The sequence below is a fragment of the Schistocerca cancellata genome, chromosome 8 (genome assembly GCF_023864275.1).
Source record: "Schistocerca cancellata isolate TAMUIC-IGC-003103 chromosome 8, iqSchCanc2.1, whole genome shotgun sequence".
Classification (NCBI taxonomy): domain Eukaryota; kingdom Metazoa; phylum Arthropoda; class Insecta; order Orthoptera; family Acrididae; genus Schistocerca; species Schistocerca cancellata.
The window spans coordinates 526,108,145-526,126,588 of record NC_064633.1 but is presented as its reverse complement, the minus strand read 5'-3'; the positions used below and the strand labels follow the sequence as shown (position 1 = coordinate 526,126,588).

The 18,444-nt window shown below is 40.9% G+C and overlaps 1 protein-coding gene across 1 annotated transcript in view; it reads left to right on the top strand.

The window, feature by feature from the left end:
- The window catches only part of LOC126094532 (protein SPT2 homolog), a 591,136-nt gene that overhangs the window by 539,622 nt on the left and 33,070 nt on the right, over positions 1-18,444 (top strand). The window contains exon 4 of the mRNA XM_049908953.1: positions 11,638-11,773. Coding sequence (XP_049764910.1) covers positions 11,638-11,773 — 136 coding nt within the window. The remainder of the gene's footprint in view (positions 1-11,637; positions 11,774-18,444) is intronic.

Here is an 18,444-nt window from a genome sequence, read left to right as displayed (position 1 = left end):
GCGGCCGTCCTAAATCCCCTTTCCACGCAAGGCGTTCTCTCCACGGTCCACGCCCGCGGCCATGTGTCGGCGGTCGTTGTGAGGCTGGCGTTGGCGTCTGTGGTGGCATCGGTGTAACTGCCTTGTCCGCCCTGGTTGCTCATTCGTTTTCTTTGCTGAGCCTCTTTTTAATTAGACTCAGTGCTGGTTCCCATGCCTTGCTGAGGTTATAGCCGCAATCTCTCTTGATGAGTCTGTCCCTGGTACGAATTTTGATAGCTTCTCTAACGACGCTGTCCCGGTATTTAGATGTCTGTGCCAAGACCCTGGTATGTTGGTAGTCCATTTCGTGATTTTCAGACAAACAGCGCTCTGCGACTGCCGACTTGTTGGGGTACATAAGTCAAGTGTGCCTCTGATGTTCTTGGCAACGATCTTCGATGGTGCGCACTGTCTGTCCAGTGTAAGTCTTCCCACACTCACAGGGAATCTGGTATATGCTGGCCTTCCGCAAACTGAGATCATCTTTGACACTTCCCAATAATGCTCGTGTTTTATTGGGTGGGCAAAAGACAGTTCCTACTCGGTGTTTCCTCAATATTTGTCCTATTTTCCCCGATAGTGTGCCAGTATACGGTATATAGGCAGTGGCTATCTCTTCCTTCGTGACTTTTTCCATCTCCACACGCTGTACTGTAGAGGTGGGGCGGAGAGCGCGTCTGATCTGCCATTCCGAGTACCCGTTTTTCCGAAATACAGTTTTAAGGTGTTCCAGCTCATGGGGCAGACTCTCTGCGCCTGAGATGGTGCGCGCCCTATGCACCAGTGTTTTTAGAACACCATTCCTCTGCGAAAGGTGGTGGCAGCTATTTGCATGCAAATACAGGTTGCTGTGCGTTTTCTTCCTGTATACCCCATGGCCCAGGGAGCCATCCTCTCTTTTGACCATGACATCCAGGAATGGTAAACTTCCTTCTGCTTCGGTCTCCATAGTGAATTTTATGTTCGGATGTATGGAGTTCAGGTGTGTAAGGAAGTCTAGGAGCTTGTCCCTTCCATAGGACGAATTTCTATATGGAGTATTTCGAGGAGGAAGCTTTGCCGTCATCCAAATGGAAACCTACTTGTTTTTCTACGTTATGTTTATGACACGTCCGTGATATGGCCCCATGGAAGGGACAAGCTCCTCAGCTGCTTTGGAAAAGAAAAGAAGTTACGTTGTTGTCTTGGCTGAAGATTTTCCGTCTGTTTGCTCTTGCAGTGTCAATTTTTGACCAGCTGCCATCTTGTTGCAGTGCCACAAATCAGTCGTTTAGAACAGATGCCATTGTTTTATGAAAAGGAAAGTTGCTGCTCACCATATAGTGGAGATGCTGAGTCACAGATAAGCACAACAAAAGGACTGTCACAAATTAACTTTCGTCCAATATGGCCTTAATCAAAAATAGATGAAACACTAGAGCGTGTGTGGAAACGCACGTGTGTCTCACTCACTCACTCACTTACTTACTCTGCAGTCTCTGGCAACAAAGCCACACTGCTAGAGAGACTACAGTCTGTGTGTGTGTGTGTGTGTGTGTGTGTGTGTGTGTGTGTGTGTGTGTCGTCTATTTTTGATGAAGACCATATTGGCCACAAACTAATTTGTGACAGTCTTTTTGTTGTGCCTGTCAGCGACTCAGCATCTCCACTATATGGTGAGTAGCAACTTTCTTTTTCATAATATTGTTACATTCCATCCTGCATTTACCTTTGTTTGATAGATGCCATTTTTTGTTTCTTGCAACAGTTTTTTACGGAGTCTGCCATGATTTATGAGCTTTCTAAACTCTTGACCGTACATGTATATTTTCCTGGCTCTGTGAGTAGAATACAACCAGTCCATTCTTCTTCAACTATTAAGCTCAAGCTGTTTTATTTTTATATTGTAGAAATTATCTTTGACACACACTCCTCTACTGACAGGAACTTTTGAAGTCTGATTGTCAGCAGTGTCAGTAATCCTATTCATCAGAAGACACCAGACTTTTTGTAGACTTGGTGTAGCTTGCTCCATGTTTCTTTAGGTGTAAAGATACCTTGTAGATGCATATATATCATTAAGTGGATGGAGATGATAATTTGGGCTCTTATTGTGAACACATCAGTCATATCTGCAGTTTTTCCTGTGTCACAGTCCCACAATTGTTAGCCTGGCGAACTGCTGTGTACTATATTGTTTTTTCTGTCCATCGGTGTTTGTCATTGGCTGTGAATTGGTGCCTAGAGGAGCCTTGGTATTGGTTTTTGTAGTTCCAAAATATCGGTTGCTACCTCTGCATTGTGCTAGTAATTGCGCTCTCTCTCTCTCTCTCTCTCTCACACACACACACACACACACACACACACACACACACACAGTGCAAAATGGCAAAGCAGGCATCGTTAGAGGTGAAACTAAAGCTATGAAAGCATGTATAACTAGAGGGAACATAGTTGCCATCTGTATAGGTTTAACAATACAGAATTATCAAAATCAGGACAGTGCTTCACAAGAAATAGAACACTTAAAAAAAAAAAAAAACCTGATAGTTTATTTAAGAATCAATAAATCATTTATAATTTACACATTGGGGTGATGATAATGCTAATCTCGATATGAGCAGAAAATCGTACATTGAAAATTTCCAATTGACGTACAGAAGATGCAGCTGGGTGACATCATTAACCACCACCAATATTTTGACTGGTGACAATGCTGTCATTTTCAAGGCAAAATTACAGCAAGTAAGCATTGTGGAAGGGAAAGTTTTAAACATGGCTGCTTGGTTCAGTGACTGCTTCTAAATTAAAATTGAAACAAATGAGCCCTCGGTCACTATTTTTAGTCGTATTGACCAGGTTTCAACACTTCTACGAGTGTGTTCATCAGAATTAAAACAATTAAAATGGCCTATAACATAGTTACAAATTTATAGGAAAAGATATTTTTTATATAAAAAGTGTAAGTACTGACTAACAATAAAAAATAAGACAGAGGCAGTACTTATATGTCACATATAAAATAATTAACAGGGCAGAAGGAAGGGCTTTATTCACAAAATATATAAAAAGGAATGCGTGAAGGTGAGCCACTATGGGCGGCTTGTACCTTTACAACCACAGGTTGCAACAGACTGTGGAAGGGAATTTAAAACCTTTGTTTGCAGATCACACACACACACACACACACACACACACACGTTGTGAACACTAGGTCACCACACAACAAAAAATGACCAATGCAAGAAGTTATCGATTGTGAAAATTACTGAACAGTGGGTGATATGGCATTTACTACAGCTCCGTGTTATTTTATTTATTTTTTGTCAAGGGAGAGAGCACGATTCCACACAGAATTTAAGCAAAAGCCTCAATCTCTATACAAGGTTACTTGCTGATTTGATTTCAACTGCTTCCTCAATAACACTATCCCAACAGCTACAAATACAGGATAGAATCTTTGTGTAGTTATATTTCTTAGGTTGCCCAGTGCATAGACAATGTTCTGCAATAGCTGATTTTCTCAGATGATGTAAACATGTGGGATGCTTGCGCTCAGTACACCAGTCCTCCACAGTCCTGACACTCTGACCAGTATATGGCAAGCCACAGCTGCAAGAATACAATAGAAACCCCCCTTATGCAAAACAAGACCATGTTTAACAGACCCTAAAAGGACCCTAATCTCAGATGGTCGCAAAATGCATTTCATATAATTTTTCTGCATAATACAACCAATTACCTTACCCATTGTTTGTTAGTTTTCACTATCATTACCTTCTGGTGTGAGTCATCTTTAGATGTGTGGTAGCACTAGTGTTTACAGAGTGTGAGAGAGAGTTTGCATTATTTTTCCAGAATTGCTCTGCAGACCAGGGTTTTAAATGCTTTTGCACTGTGCTTACTGGCTGCAGTTTTACCTTGAAAATGAGAGTGTGGTCACCTGTCAAAATATTGGCAGCTGTCGATGACGTCACTTTGCTGCATTTCCGTTCGTTAATTGAACATTATATATTCTGGGACAAACTCAGGTCTAGTGTAGAAAATCTGCATTAGTGTTAAATGATGGTGTGGTCATAAATAAGTACAATTACCTTAGTGTAATTTTCAGTCTTTTACAGTGGTACTTCCTTTGAAACTTGTATTTTTCAATATGAAGAGGAGAAATATTATCCTGAATCCTACAAAATTCATCACGAAACGTATCCTTAAAATTTTACTTGACCAATAATATTACTTTGACTGAGTCTATTAACAAACTGTTCCTTTCTTTTGCCCTCTGAGATGCAATGAGAAAAAAACACACATTCAGTAGATGCAGGGGTACCAGAAAAATTGGCAGATTTTCAAAATTTCTCAAAATGTTTTGACATTCTGACCTTTTTTTTTTTTTTTTTAATAGCAAAGAACAACTTTGTTGATCTAGTGTAGAGTTTTCATCCAGGATTGTAGATATGGCCCAATTCTGGATGTTGCAGGACTTTTTCTGCTGTCACTATTTTTTATATGAGATGATGACAGACTTCTAATTAGTAGATGCAGTCTTGTAGGCCAACAGTACTTCAAAAGATTCTCAGCGACTCAACATTTCTAAACATGATAAAATGAGGAATCTCCAACTTCAGATGATTAACTAACAAGCATTTGTTTCAGTGTGTGACAGTATTGAGACAGTGTGAGGCAAACAACAGTATCTTGAATCGAGATATTGTATACACCATCTATGAATGACTGCAATGATTCTCCAAAGAATTACACATTTGATGTTGCAAAAATAAAAATAGCCAAGTGTGAGCAACTTACACTTCAGTCCAATTACTTCACACAAAAATTTGTGAGACGATGAAATGCTACTTCATTACCAAAAAGCCGAGCATTTTCTAAAAATAAAAAATGCCAACTGTACATTAAAAAAGCCTTGAAAAGCTGGACGAGTTTAGAAAAAGCTAGCTGGTTGGTAACCATACACCTGCAGGAAAATTAGAGATATAGTTGGAGAAAAGAGAAGTAGCTGTATGAATATTGAGAGCTCAGATGACAAGCCACTACTAAGCAAAAAAGAGGAAAGCTTAGGGGTGGAAGGGATATATAGGAATGCTGTAAAAGGGAAATGAGTTTGAAGACAACTTTATAGCAAAGGATGAGGAAGTAAATGAAGATAGGATGGGAGAAATGATACTACAAGAAGAGTTTGACAGAGCACTGAAAGACCTAAGTCAGAACAGGACCCATGGAGTATTCTATATTCCCTCAAAATTATTGAGATCTTTCGTAAATGCAGCCATGTCAAAACTATTCCATCTGGTTAACAAGATAAATGAGACAGGCAAAATATTCTCAGGCTTCAAGAAGACTCTGATAATCTCACTTCCCAAAAACGAATGTGCCTACAGGTGTTAATATTACTGAACCATCAGTTCTGTAAGTCATGCATACTGACACAAATTACTTACAGTACAGCGGAACAGTTGGTAGAAGCTGACATTGGGGAAGATCAGTTTGACTTCTGAAGAAATGTAGGCACAAGTGAGGCAATGCAGACTCTAAAACTTTATCTTAATAGATAGATTTAAAAAAAAGTGCAAACCAATTTTTATAGATGTTAAAGGACATCTAGCCACCAAGAGATGCACTTGCACTTGAACTATGTAGCCTAACTCTTGTTTGGGTGTGTAACACATTGTCAGTGGCATCTGATACAGAACACAACAAAAAATTTTGTGTATATTGGTAAAATTTCTTGGTCACGTTGGATGTAACTGTTATATAATGTAAACATGGAACTGACAAATAGAGCAAAGAGTCTACATTGGTTTTTTCTTTATTCAGTATTTGCTAAGTGATGATAAATATTTTGTACTTAATTAACTACTTCTTTTGGTATAGATTAACCTTTAATGCCTCTTATAGTTTATTATTGACCTATAAATCTTGATATTTGCATCACATATTTTTTTTATTTATTTTGGTTGTACCATTCAATCTGGGCATTGTAATGAAATGTGGTGTGTATCTCCCTGTTTCTTGTTATTTCTGAAATCATATTCCTCTGCATCTTTGCCATGCATTCAATATTTGTAAAATACTTTACCTGGATGATTAGTATGTAAGAATAGAGTATATGAAGTATAAAATATTTATAAATACTGTAGAGCCCTGGTAATTCAAGCTAATTGGGGTTGAGGCTACCTCAAATTACAAAAAACTTGGATAATATGGAAATATCACTAAATCAAAGGATAAATCATGAATAAATCTTTAAAAAGCACAATAATGATTGAAAATTTCAGGTTACCTCAGGTGACAAAAAACTCAGATAGTACAGAAATAACACTTAAGCAATGGGTAAATCATAAATCAATCATTAAAGAGCACAATGATGATTAAAAATAAATAAAAAAATATTGTGTTACATATCTTTATTACATGTACATATGTGGGCACACATTTTCAAGTTGCAAAAATATAAATTACGTTTTAAAGAAATTGTCCATAGACCTTTGTTTTAAAATAGAACCTCGTTTTCTAGCAGCAATGTCAAACCATCTTGTAGGAAGTATGGTGTCAGTTGGAATAGCTTCCACTTGCTGCTTGATTTAAAGCAATGCCACATCTAGTGTTGTCAAACCCTCGGTGTGTGTGGCACTGTTACAATGTTTTCAGGTAATTCCTTGTCACCACCTTCAGTGGATTTACTAAACATTTCAACAACTGTAAGATTAGTCACTTCAAACTGTTCACTACAATTCAGCCATTCTGAAGCATCACTCACATTCACATTTTCACATCCAGTAAGCTTTTTCATCAGCTCTGTCAACAGTAGGTCATCTTCATCTGTGCTGTAGGTACCCATTTTGCTCCATAAAATTTGGTTCCATGACTACTTTAGTCCCTCCATCTTTATTTCAGACCATGAATCAGCTCTCCGGCAAACTATGTCTTTTGTCGTAGTTTTTTTAATTCTTTGATAGTTCTTTCTTTCACCTCCTGAAGTGTTTGAAGCAGACTACAACAATACCTTTTTTCCAAGCATTGTACAATGCCTTGGTCGATAGCCATATTTAAACTTGTCATGTTAGGGGGTAAGAACAAGGCACGAATACCGTCACATTGTAGTTCTTCCTCATCAGTGCGCGAACCAGGATTTTCAAGTGTTAAGATTGCTTTGGAAGGCAAACACTTCATCTTTAGATATGTTTTGGTCTCTGGAACAAAATCTTAAAAAAAAAAAAATAGTTCTTAAAGATATTTTTGTCCATCAGAGGCGGAGATTTCTGGTGTGCATATGCAACAGGCAGTGCAGAAGCAGTGATATTTTTTAAAGCTCTAGGCTTAGCAGCCTTTGCTATTGCCAGCAGCTTCAGTTTTGGTCTCCACTTGCATTCGATGCAGCAAAAACTGTTAACCTCTCTGTGTTTTTTGTAGCCCTGGGCAATCTTTTCTTCTTTTGAGGCTAGAGTTTTAGATGGAAGCATTTTATAATGTGACACCATTTCATCACAGATATACTGTTGATCAGGAGTGAGCTTTTCCTCTTGTATAAATTTTCCTAATTTCATACAAAATTTTCTAACAGTTTGAGAGTCCACAGAAAGTTTTTCACCACAAGTTTCAAGCTCCCTTATGCCATATTTCTTCTTCCACCTATCCAACCCTCATTGCGTAAAATCGTCCTCACCTTTCTTTAATTGTTTCTGAAAATTACAGCTTTTTCTTGAAGAATAGGCCCAGAAATTGGATTTCAATTTTGCTTTTGTTGAGTAAACCAAATGAACAGAGCTTCATTTGGATTTTCATACTCAGATTTCTTCATTGACTTCCATTCAAGTGATACAGTAGGACACTTGTTTGATGAAAATATCTCAGTTTTGTCTCTTTCCAACACCAGTCTCCAACAGTCACTTCACCAGCTTCATACTCAGCAACAAGTGTTTTTAATGTTTCTCCTTTGTGTAGTTTTTTAAAGTCTCCAGTTTCACATTCAGTGGCACAAATTTTCTCTTACCCCTACCACTCATTGTAATGTATGAATTAAAACATTAAGAACACAGTTACATATGTACAGTACACTGTAAATATGTACAACACTTTAAAATTGATGAGACAGAGGTAGGCTCACTACAGTGCAGGGACACATACCAGTCAAGACTAACAGGGGATATTGAATGTAAACAGAGAAGGGCAGCACGAATGACCACAGGTTTGTTTAATCCGTGGGAGAGTGTCATCAGAGATACTCAGGTAACTGAAGTGGCAGACTCTTGAAGACAGATGCACACTATCTCGAGAAAATCTGTTAACATAGTTTCAAGAATGAGCTTTAGGTGATTACTCTAGGGATATATACATCAACCCCCCTACATATCACTCACACAGGGATTGTGAGGATAAGATTAGAGTAATTACTGCATGCACAGGGGCATTCAGACAATCATTCTTTCCATGCTCCCTATGGGAATGGAACAGGAAGAAACCCTAATACTGACACAATGGGACATACCCTCTGCCATACACCTTGTTCGGGTTTTTCAGAATATAGATGCAGTTGTAAAACATACAACCAACTACAATTCATACAACAATGGTCAGCCAATGTTACAAGATGTGTACTGTATTGCTATTTCGGACTACTGTATTTCAATGACCACTGTTGTTGAGTAGGCACAACAATAGGGGTAACAGTAAGGATGGTATGCACTGTACAGCTGATTGTCAGACAGTCCCTGTTAGTGAAGGGGTAACAAAGAAAGAGTAAGCACTCCTCAAAGCCTAATGGTACCTGTCCATCTGTAATAGAAATGCATTAGCTGTCTAAGGCCAGGGTTATTTCTGTTTATTATGAATTATGAAAACCCTAAGTGGGACAGTTTTACCCATATTGTACATGGAAAATTGAAAGAAAGTTAAAAAATGTAACACATTTGAAAGTGTGTGAAATGTACTTGCAGACAGTGTATGAAAACAAATTTTTTACTTAGTGTAATGTTAAATTTTAATTTTCTTAAGACCAGCTCAAATTACACAGAATGTCAAAACACTGTGGCTCAACTGTAAATAAAAGCTGATGTTAATTGTCATGAGCAGCATATTGAGTAAGTTGGCCTTAGTGTAAAATGTGTTTCTAATGTTACATTGTAAATAGCGATATACATACTATTGTTTTTGTCCTGTGTACTAGATGGCACTGATGACAAGTTATACACCCAAATACCAGTTTGGCTGTAAACATCATAAGTAAGGCTCATGGTGTTTAGAAGATGACCTTTAACAAATATTTACAAGCTGTAGAACATCAAGGAGCAAAGATTTGTACTTATATAGTATTTGTAGATTTAGAGAAAGTATATGACAGAGTTGACTAGTGTTCACTGTTTGAAATTCTGAAAGTAGCAGGGATAAAATACAGAGAGCAAAATGTTGCCTGTAACTTTTGCAGAAACCAGACAGTTGAAGTACATGAAGTGGGAACTGTAGTTGAGAAGGAAGTGAGACAGAGTTGTAGTCTGTCCCCCGTGTTATTTAGTCTGTACATCGGGCAGGCTGTGAAGAATACTAATAAAAAATTTTCAAAGGGAAGTAAAATTTAGGAAGAGGAAACTGGAATTTTGTAAGAGGTGGCACAAGTCTTGGAAGATCATTGGAATGGAATAGATAGTGACGCAAAAAAGAGTTATAGAAAGAACATCGCCAAAAGAAAAACAAGGCTAATGGAATGTAGTAACATTAAATCAGGTAGTGCTGAAGGAATTAGATTGGGAAATTAGATGCTAAAAGTAATAGATCAACTTTGCTACACTACGTGATCAAAAGTATCCGGACACCTGGCCGAAAATGACATAAAAGTTCATGACGCCCTTCATCGGTAATGATGGAATTCAATATGGCATTGGCCCACCCTTAACCTTGATGACAGCTTCCGCTCTCGCAGGCATACATCCAATCAGGTGCTGGAAGGTTTCTTGGAGAATGGCAGCCCATTCTTCACAGAGTGCTGCCCTGAGGAGAGGTATCAATGTCGGTTGGTGAGGCCTGGCACAAAGTCAGCAATTCTAAACATCCCAGAGACGTTCTATAGGATTCAGGTCAGGACACTGCGCAGGCCAGTCCATTACAGGGATGTTATTGTCGTGTAACCACACCACCACAGGGTGTGCATTATGAACAGGTGCTCAGTTGTGTTGAAAGATGCAATTGCCATCCCCGAATTGTTCTTCAACAGCGGGAAGCAAGAAGGTGCTTAAAAATATCAATGCAGGCCTGTGCTATGATAGTGCCACACAAAACAACAAGGGGTGCAAGCCCCCTCCATGAAAAACACGACCATACCATAATACCACCGCCTCCAAATTTTACTGTCGGCACCATGTATGCTGGCAGATAACGTTCACCAGGCATTTACCATACCCACACCCAGCCATCGGATCGCCACATTGTGTACCGTGGTTCGTCACTCCACACAATGTTTTTCCACTGTTCAGTTGTCCATTGTTTTCGTCCAATGTTTACACTCCTTACACCAAGCGAGGCTTCATTTGGCATTTACCTTCATGATGAGTGGCTTATGAGCAGCTGCTCGACCATGAAATCCAAGTTCTCTCACCTCCCACCCAACTGTCATAGTACTTGCAGTGGATCCTGATGCAGTTTGGGATTCCTGTGTGATGGTTTGGATAGATGTCTGCCCATTACACATTACTATCCTCTTCAACTGTCGGCGATCTCTGTCAGTCAACAGATGAGTTGGACCTGTATGTTTTTGTACTGTATGTGTCCCTTCATGTTTCCACTTCACTATCGCATCGGAAACGGTGGACATAGGGATGTTTAGGAGTGTGGAAATCTCGCATACAGATGTATGACACAAGTGACCCCATCACCTGACCACATTCGAACTCCATGAGTTCCGCGGAGCCCTCCATTCTACTATCTCACGATGTCTAATGACTACTGAGGTCGCTGATATGGAGTACCTGGCAGTAGGTGGCAGCACAATGCACGTAATATGAAAAAGATATGTTTTGGGGGGTGTTCCGATACTTTTGATCACATAGTGTATTTGGGCAGCAAAATAACTAATGAAAGCTGAACAAGGAAGTATATATACCATGCACTCTAGTAGTAGGAAGAAAACCTTTCCTGAAAAGTGAAATTTGTTAGTACTGAATGTAAGTTTACATTTCTGCTAAAGTTTTGCCGTAGTGTAGTTTTGGTCTTGTATGGAAACGAAACTTGGATGATAAGCTGTTCAAAGAAGAAGAGAATATAAGCTTCTGAAATGTGCCACCAAATTTTCTTCACTTTCCAATAATTGTGCATTAAACATATATATGTTGCAGATATTACTGATGCTTGATTACCCTTCACTTAAGACATTCAGATGTTATTGGTCTGACATTCAAAATTTTACCCTACAACGTGTATCCTGTGTTTTGCAGGCTGTCCTATTATAACTTTCACAATTGTTTTTGAAGAATTGTGTTACTTTTATCTGTTGCCATACTGTTGATAGTGCTAATTTTTTTCAGCTTCTTAAATAATGCCAAATTTAATGGATTTTCTTATGCAAAGTGTTAATTTTTAATAGTGCATTGTTGGGGAGATAATTTTTTTTCAAGTTTGTATTGATCTTTTCTGTAGGAACTACTGGCACTACGTTCACAAGATGGGAAAGCGAAGAAAAGAGTTGCAGCTATGCTCAAGAGGACAAAAGCGGCAAATAAGTCTGTTATAGATGATGCAGTTGACAATGATAACACAGCTGTGACATTGGGCGGTATGTAGCAGTGGCTTCCATTAGTTGCTTTCAGTTTCTTTAATCAGTCTAAATGCACATATTCTTCCTACTTCTTTTTGCATTTATTTTGCACATTGGTAAGAAGTAAAGGTAGAGTAAAGGACAAGGACAGTGTTCTGCTCATGGGTGATTTTAACGCCAGGATTGGAAATCGAACAGAAGGGTATGAAAAGGTTATGGGTAAATTTGGAGAGGATAAGGAGGCCAACAGGAACGGGAAACAACTCTTGGATTTCTGTGCCAGTATGGGCTTAGTAATCACAAACTCCTTTTTTAAACATAAGAACATTCACCGGTATACTTGGGAAGGCAGGGGAACCAGATCTGTCATTGACTATATAATAACGGATCAGGAATTCAGGAAGGCTGTAAGGGACACACGTGTATTCAGGGGATTCTTTGATGACACTGATCATTATTTAATCTGCAGTGAAATTGGGATTGTGAGGCCGAAAGTGCAGGAGGTCAGGTCCATATGTAGGAGGATAAGGGTGGAGAAACTTCAGGATAAGGAAATCAGGCACAAGTACATAACAGCGATCTCAGAAAGGTACCAGTTAGTTGAATGTAGTCAATTACAGTCATTGGAAAAGGAATGGACAAGGTACAGGGACACAGTACTAGAAGTGGCTAAAGAATGTCTTGGAACAGTAGTGTGTAAAAGTAGGATGAAGCAAACAGCTTGGTGGAATGATACAGTCAAGGCAGCCTGTAAAAGGAAAAAGAAGGCATATCAAAAATGGCTACATACCAGAACCCAGGTAGATAGAGAAAGTTATGTTGAAGAAAGAAACAAAGCCAAACAGATAATTGCAGCATCGAGGAAGAAATCATGGGAAGACCTTGGAAACAGGTTGGAGACTATGGGTCAAGCTGCTGGAAAACCATTCTGGAGTGTAATTAGCAGTCTTCGAAAGGGAGGTAAGAAGGAAATGACAAGTATTTTGGACAGGTCAGGAAAACTGCTGGTGAATCCTGTGGATGCCTTGGGCAGATGGAGGGAATATTTTGAAGAGTTGCTCAATATAGGTGAAAATGCGATCAGTAATGTTTCAGATTTCGAGGTAGAATGGGATAGGAATGATGATGGAAATAGGATCACATTTGAGGAAGTGGAGAATATGGTCAATAGATTGCAGTGCAATAAAGCGGCTGGGGTGGATGAAATTAAGTTGGAACTCATCAAATACAGTGGAATGTCAGGTCTTAAATGGCTACACAGGATAATTGAAATGGCCTGGGAGTCGGGACAGGTTCCATCAGACTGGACAAAAGCAGTAATCACACCAATCTTTAAACATGGAAACAGAAAAGATTGTAACAACTACAGAGGTATCTCTTTAATCAGCGTTGTGGGTAAAATCTTCGCAGGTATTGTTGAAAGGAAAGTGCGAGTATTAGTTGAGGACCAATTGGATGAAAATCAGTGTGGGTTTAGGCCTCTTAGAGGTTGTCAGGACCAGATCTTTAGCTTACGGCAAATAATGGAGAAGTGTTATGAGTGGAACAGGGAATTGTATCTATGCTTTATAGATCTAGAAAAGGCATATGACCGGGTTCCTAGGAGGAAGTTATTGTCTGTTCTACAAGATTATGGAATAGGAGGCAAACTTTTGCAAGCAATTAAAGGTCTTTACATGGATAGTCAGGCAGCAGTTAGATTTGATGGTAAATTGAGTTCATGGTTCAGAGTAGTTTCAGGGGTAAGACAAGGCTGCAACCTGTCTCCACTGTTGTTCATATTATTTATGGATCATATGTTGAAAACAATAGACTGGCTGGGTGAGATTAAGATATGTGAACACAAAATAAGCATTCTTGCATATGCGGATGACTTAGTTGTGATGGCAGATTCGATTGAAAGTTTGCAAAGTAATATTTCAGAGATAGATCAGAAATGTAAGGACTATGGTATGAAGATTAGCATCTCCAAAACGAAAGTAATGTCAGTCGGAAAGAAATATAAACGGATTGAGTGCCAAATAGGAGGAACAAAGTTAGAACAGGTGGACGGTTTCAAGTACTTAGGATGCATATTCTCACAGGATGGCAACATAGCGAAAGAACTGGAAGCGAGGTGTAGCAAAGCTAATGCAGTGAGCGCTCAGCTACGATCTACTCTCTTCTGCAAGAAGGAAGTCAGTACCAAGACTAAGTTATCTGTGCACCGTTCAATCTTTCGACCAACTTTATTGTATGGGAGCGAAAGCTGGGTGGATTCAGGTTACCTTATCAACAAGGTTGAGGTTACGGATATGAAAGTAGGATGATTGCAGGTACTAGTAGATGGGAACAATGGCAGGAGGGTGTCCACAATGAGGAAATCAAAGAAAAACTGGGAATGAACTCTATAGATGTAGCAGTCAGGGCGAACAGGCTTAGATGGTGGGGTCCATGTTACACGCATGAGAGAAGCAAGGTTACCCAAGAGACTCATGGATTCAGCAGTAGAGGGTAGGAGGCGTCGGGGCAGACCGAGGAGAAGGTACCTGGATTCAGTTAAGAATGATTTTGAAGTAATAGGTTTAACATCAGAAGAGGCACCAATGTTAGCACTGAATAGGGGATCATGGAGGAACTGTATAAGGGGGGCTATGCTCCAGACTGAACGCTGACAGGCATAATCAGTCTTAAATGATGATGATGATGATGATGATGATGATGATTGGTAGGAAGACATTGTCACCAGTGTTATTTTATTATTTTCTCTTGTACTTTTATTTTATTTTTTCTTTTTATTATGCTCTCACAGATGCTCATCACGATGGCATAGAAAGACCTATGCATACTGTTGTTACTTTATGAGTTTTTTTTTAAAGTAATCATGAGTAGACAGTGAGAAAAAGAATGTGTTTTGTCTTGCATCATACATGAAGTGAAAGGGGGAAAATTGGAGAATTTGAGATAGTAACAAAGAGATAGAGGGGCTGGCCAGTACTTACCTCAGCTCAGTACAGCCGATAGAGACACATAAAACAGAACCGAAAATTTACATTCCTAGCTTTCGGAACAAATGTTCCTTCATCAGGGAGGAGAGAGGGGAAAGAAAGGGAAGAAGGGAAAGGAGATTCAGTTACTCACAACCCAGGCTATGAAGCAACAGGGAAAGGAAAATAGGGAGGGTAGCAAGGATGGAGGCATGGTTGTCAGAGGGAAGCCAAAGATATTATACTGTAAGTACTGTGCCAGCTTCAAACCAAAGAGGATGCATACAGAAGTAAAGAGGTATATAGTATAAAGATAAACACAACTATGTAGGATGAAAAGATGCGTGAATAGCTAAAGAGGAAAGGGAAAGAGGAGAAGACTGAAGAGTAAATGGGAGTGAGGTTGTTTAACGTAGGTTCAGTCCAGGGGGATGGCGGGATGAAAGGATGTGTTGGAGTGCAAGTTCCCATCTCCGCAGTTCAGAGGGACTGGTGTTGGGTGGGAGAAGCCAAATGGCACATACGGTGTAGCAGGTTCCTAGGTCCCTAGAATTATGCTGGAGGGCATGCTCCGCTACTGGGTATTGGGCATCTCCTAGGCGGACAGTTCGTCTGTGTCCGTTCATGCGCTCAGCCAGTTTAGTTGTTGTCATGCCGATGTAAAAGGCTGTGCAGTGCAGGCATGTCAGTTGATAAATGACATGTGTAGTTTCACACATTTCAACTTTAGTTATTTAATTTCCCTACTCACCAGTTACCCACTATGTACCCTAATCCTATACCACATTATTTACATTCATTCCGGAAACATGCATTCACCGTAGCCAAACTGCAATCCCACATACTTTTCCTCCGGTTCTGCTTAACCTTTGGAATTATCCCTAAAGGGCTTACCTTAAAAGTTCCCATCTCTGGGTGCAATTCCTCCTTCCACCAGTCTCTCCTGGACTTCCAGAACCTTCAATCCTTAGCCCTTACCCAACTTGTCCTGAATCTCTACACTACTTCATGTAACCACCACTCCCAACAGCTCCTATCTCTCTTCAAAGTCCTTCACCTCTCAAACCCTTGCTTGGAGAACACACTCAGGAACATCATCCTAGAAGCCAGCTGCAAACTTGAGTTCCATGCCACACACCACCTGAAAAAACTATCCACATTGCTAGTGCAACACCTAAGAAGTGGGGTCCCTCTCCCTATCCCTCACAAACACCAACCACAACAGAACCTTCAACAAACCCCCCTCATAGCCAACAAACCTAGCCTAGCCACCCTACTCAATCTCCCCATCCCAGCACATACCCCACACAGACCAAATCTCAACTATAACCACAGTCAAATGCCACGTATCACTAGTCCCAATTCAGTCCTAAACCTCTCATCCAGATCCCTCTCTCCTCCAGAGACATCTGTTCTATCAAAAGGCTTAACCTTTAGCCCCATGCCTAAATTCAACCACACTGCCCTGGTTAAAGATCTCCTCTCATTCACCCGGAACCTCAACTGGAAATATCACTTCACTACCCAAACACAGCCCCCAAATACTAGACCCAGTGTTGAACCCTGTCTAGAACAGTTCCGACTGCCTTCCCAAAGGGATCCTCCTCCCCTCCCCAAAAACCATCCCTTGCAGACATTTCAGGAATTCCTCACATCCAGTGTTGCCTCCCAGTCCTTCTTGAAGAACATCCCGACAACCCCCAACATCACCCCAGCTGAATCCCGTGCCATTAAGGAGCTGAAAATAGACCGCTCTATTGTCATCCTCCCGGCGGATAAAGCTCCACAACTGTCGTACTTGACTGTGTGGAGTATGTGGCAGAAGGACTGCGTCAACTCTCCGACACCTCAACCTACAAAGCTTACCCAGGATCCCATTCCCTCCATCCACACTGAGCTGCAAAAAATCCTAAAAATCCAAGGTCCCTCACAAGGCCTCACAACGGCTTCCATAGACTTACTCATTCCACCTGAGCCACGTACCCCTACCTACTACCTATTACCCAAAATCCACAAAGAGAACCATCCTGGCCGTCCCATTGTAGCAGGCTTCAAAGCCCCAACCGAACATATCTCAGCTCTGGTAGACCAGCACCTCCAACCTATCACCCGCAGACTCCCATCCTACATCAAAGACACAAACCACTTCCTAGAACGCCTCAAATCCATTCCCACTCCTCTCCCACCTGAAACCTTTCTTGTCACCATAGATGCTACATCCCTTTACACAAACATCCCACATACCCATGGTCTCTCTGCCCTTGAGCACTACCTCTCCCAACGCCCATCCGAAGATCTCCCAAAAACCTCGTTCCTTATCACACTTACCAACTTCATCCTCACCCATAACTACTTCACTTTTGAAGGCCAGACCTACAAACAAATCAGGGGAACGGCCATGGGAACCAGGATGGTTCCGTCCTATGCCAACCTCTTCATGGGCCGCATGGAGGCGGCTTTCCTGAAGACCCAACAGCTGCTTCCCCTGGCCTGGTATAGGTTTATAGATGACATCTTTGTGGTCTGGACTCATGGTGAAGAAACACTCCTTAATTTCCTCCATAACCTCAACTCCTTTTTGAATCTGAATTTCACCTGGTCCTTCTCCAAAACCCAAGCCACCTTCCTGGATGTTGACCTTCATCTTGTTGAAGCTCACATCCACACCCCTGTCCATATCAAAACCACAAACAAACAACAGTACCTTCACTTTGATAGCTGCCATCCATTCCACATCAAACGCTCCCTTCCCTACAGCCTAGGTATTCGTGGCAAACGCATCTGCTCCAGTGACGAATCCCTCAACAATTACACCAATAACCTGACCAGTGCTTTCCTCTCCCGCAACTATCCTGCAGACCTTGTCCACAAACAGATCTCCCGAGCAATACATTCCTCCCCGTCCAACAACAATGTTCCTACCCCCAGACCACACAGAAGCATCCCCCTTGTCACCCAATATTATCCTGGCCTCGAAAACATCAACAAATTACTCCGCCAGGGATATGACTTTCTCAAGTCAACCCCTGAAATGAGATCATCCCTTGACAAAATTCTCCCCACACCAACCAGAGTTGCCTTTCGTCGCCCCCCTAACCTCCGTAACATCCTTGTTAAACCCTACAATATTCCCAAACTACCTTCTCTACCCAGTGGTTCCTACCCCTGTAACCGACCCCACTGCAAAACCTGCCCCATGCATCCCCCCACAACCACCTACTCCAGCCCCGCTACTGGTAAAACATACACAATTCAAGGCAGGGCCACGTGTGAAACTACACATGTCATTTATCAACTGACATGCCTGCACTGCACAGCCTTTTACATCGGCATGACAACAACTAAACTGGCTGAGCGCATGAACGGACACAGACGAACTGTCCGCCTAGGAGATGCCCAATACCCAGTAGCGGAGCATGCCCTCCAGCATAATTCTAGGGACCTAGGAACCTGCTACACCGTATGTGCCATTTGGCTTCTCCCACCCAACACCAGTCCCTCTGAACTGCGGAGATGGGAACTTGCACTCCAACACATCCTTTCATCCCGCCATCCCCCTGGACTGAACCTACGTTAAACAACCTCACTCCCATTTACTCTTCAGTCTTCTCCTCTTTCCCTTTCCTCTTTAGCTATTCACGCATCTTTTCATCCTACATAGTTGTGTTTGTCTTTATACTATATACCTCTTTACTTCTGTATGCATCCTCTTTGGTTTGAAGC